This window comes from Heterodontus francisci, chromosome 28 (assembly GCF_036365525.1).
Source record: "Heterodontus francisci isolate sHetFra1 chromosome 28, sHetFra1.hap1, whole genome shotgun sequence".
Classification (NCBI taxonomy): domain Eukaryota; kingdom Metazoa; phylum Chordata; class Chondrichthyes; order Heterodontiformes; family Heterodontidae; genus Heterodontus; species Heterodontus francisci.
This window is the reverse complement of record NC_090398.1, coordinates 22,598,642-22,601,402: the sequence shown is the minus strand read 5'-3', so window position 1 is coordinate 22,601,402 and position 2,761 is coordinate 22,598,642. Positions and strand designations below refer to the sequence as shown.

At 39.3% G+C, this 2,761-nt stretch overlaps 1 protein-coding gene across 1 annotated transcript; it reads left to right on the top strand.

Moving 5' to 3' along the window:
* Positions 1-331: 331 nt before the first annotated feature.
* LOC137345140 (growth hormone secretagogue receptor type 1-like) lies at positions 332-2,116 on the top strand. Its single transcript, XM_068008610.1, has 3 exons — positions 332-401; positions 812-1,670; positions 1,912-2,116. The coding sequence occupies exons 1-3, from the start codon at positions 332-334 to the stop codon at positions 2,114-2,116; spliced, it is 1,134 nt and encodes a 377-aa protein (XP_067864711.1).
* The last annotated feature ends 645 nt before the right edge of the window (positions 2,117-2,761 follow it).

Sequence of the window (2,761 nt, the reverse complement as noted above, 5' to 3'; positions counted from 1 at the left end):
CAAGGAGAGCATCAGAACAATTCGGTCTCAGTGCACTGCGTTGGCTGGTCCTATGGGAACAGGATCCATATTCATTCCACTTGTAAATAATGTTTTAATTTAGTATTTTTAAAACTAACTTAGTGTTAACCTTTCCCCTAATTCAGAATTGTTAGAATAAAAAACAACTTGCTGAGTCCATTTGTTAAATGACTATAACCAATGCTAATTATGATCAAAGCTGATTGACTCCTTGGAGGATTAATGTCTGTATAATTATAGGTTCCCCCGCATAAGCTCAGACGTGCACCAGTCTTTCAACTCCGACAGCATTCATCCATTCTCACATAAAATGGGGAAACCAGCTATTCTGTTGATGAAAGACATTTACTGCCCGATTGTCGCAGTCGTGGGTGTCCTTGGTGAGACATTATAAAGTATTCTTTCTCATATTCTGTGTTGAATGTCTCCCTATTTATACCACATGTTGAATATGACAACGTGTTTCCCCGATGTCGGCATTATGTAGTCGGTGGTTCCAGGAGCAAACTTGTGAACGGGGTGTCCACACTTACTTTGTTTCCCTTAATCTGACATTCATACTGATGTTATAATGTACTTTGAAGGTCCTATACAAAGAATCAAGTGTCACCCGTGCACAATGAGTGCTACAGCAGCTCATTAAAGTATATGGTCAGGTTTCCCAGGAAATAGCTCCACGGATAATCCCAAATAATCACACTGAATGGAGGAGAATGATGTCAATAAATATCGCCATGTATATTTCAAACAGCCACTATAACATTATTTATCTCGTCTCTCTTTCTTACAGTGAACTTGGTGACAATTATGATTCTCTCCCGAAGAAAGTGCGATCTGTCCAAATGTATTTCTGTTTATATGGTGGCCATGGCAACAGCAGATCTCCTGGTTATGATCATCAATGGAACAGTGTTACGTATTTTCAGCTATCGCTTTCCACTTTCATTCCTGTCTTACACTCCCGTGTGTAGGGTTATTCTATACCTATGTACTGTCACCTTTGATTTGTCTGTTTGGTTCACAGTCTCCTTCACATTTGACCGTTTTGTAGCTGTCTGTTTCCAGAAGTTTAAAACAAGATATTGCACAGCAAGTACTGCAGGCGTGGTTATAACAGTGTTCTGTTCCTTGAGTGTTTTCAAGAATATTCGCTTTTTATTTGCATTCGAACCTCAGCAAATAATTAACAAGGTGCAGTGGGGCTGTCAGGCAAGTGTGGAATTTTTTTCCTCACCACTCGGTACAGCGTGGGTCTGGTTTCACAGCGTCTGGCTGGTTTGGCTTCCTTTTACTTTAATTGTCTCATTTAATTGTTCAACCATTGGACGTATTTTAGTGGCCAATAGAACCCGCAGGAAACTCCGAGGTAACAGGAGTGAGAATCGCAGTGATTCAGAAATGGAGAACCGCAGGAAATCCATTATTTTATTGTTCACTGTATCGGGCAGTTTTATACTCTTGTGGTTGACAGCTGCCGTGAGTTTCGTGGCGACCAGACTGACAAACACAAATTATTACCGAGGTGACCGCACAGACCCCAGACATATCGCCTTTGAAACCGGAACTTTCCTTAAATATTTGAGCTGCATTCAAAACCCATGTATTTATGTAGCAACCCAGAGAAAATTCAGAGAAGAGCTGAAGAATGTGTTGAAATCTCTCTGGACATTAATTCTCAGATTAGTTAGAAAATGTGGATAAAATTAGAGGAAGCTTGTTCAAATCTGAAGCTCAATTTTAACTCATTTCCCATCGTTCAACGTCCTTTTCAGTAATGTGAAAAGTAGATTCACTCTTGTGCATACTGTTTGTAGCAGTTTGATACCTTCATTACATTCGTTCTTCATCCTTTTTTCATTGAGTAAACATTACCTACTCCTGTAAATTCAGCACATTTCAAGTTCACGTTTCAAAAATAACAATGATGGGTTTCAGCAGTGGTGTCGGATATGTGAGTAACAGAAGCAACCGCCTTAAATTTGAGATACTGGCGGGAGCGTCAGCTTATTTCATCAATCAGGCTTCATTTGGTGTGGAAACAATCAAAGATCCTGCGATCGTCCATATTGATAACATTCCAAGAAGCTTGTTGTGAATATTGATCCTCATTCTTCATTGATAATGGAACCGGGATCTTGTCACATGATAAGTTTTCGAATGGAGGAAACTGTCAGAGACAAATCAATGTGAATTTTCACCTCTTTTGTTCCAGATATTTCATTAAAATGTCGACTTTTCACTGACTGGTGTCTCCCAGTCATCACAGGTTGAGCCTTCTTTCTGTGCTGTCGAGAACAGTATCATGAGAAATAATATTGCTTTTCTGTCTCAGTTTCCGTAACTGAATGCTAAAGGAATGTAGCAATGAATAAATTGTTAGAAACTTGTTAAATATTGCATTCAAAGAAAGTTATCTGTAAAATCAAACCTGCCAGAAATTCAAAATAAAAGTCAAACTGAGTAGTTCGTGTTGAGCAGAACGTCTGCAGACTGTCACAATTAGTCGTTTTGGTAATTGTCGTCTTATTATGCGGATGCATCATGTTCCAAATAATAATTGAATAAATTCCAGGAACTTTGAATCAGTTTCAAGTTTTTCATCTGCCATCTCTCTTCAATCTGCCAGGAACGTCAAAGAATAGGAGCAGGTTCTCACTGAAAAGGAGCTGCAGAGTGTGGATGAACAACAAGCTCTAGGGACACAAGTACTAATTTCCGAGAAAACGGCTTTCCTGGTGTA

What these genes read in the sequence shown, in the direction of transcription:
- LOC137345140 (XM_068008610.1), top strand. Translation starts at nt 332, where the DNA reads ATGGGGAAACCAGCTATTCTGTTGATGAAAGACATTTACTGCCCGATT. An exon ending in CGCAGTCGTGGGTGTCCTTG is followed by an intron (nt 402 to 811) that starts GTGAGACATTAT and finishes TCTTTCTTACAG; the next exon opens with TGAACTTGGTGACAATTATG. An exon ending in AGAGAAGAGCTGAAGAATGT is followed by an intron (nt 1,671 to 1,911) that starts GTTGAAATCTCT and finishes CTGTAAATTCAG; the next exon opens with CACATTTCAAGTTCACGTTT.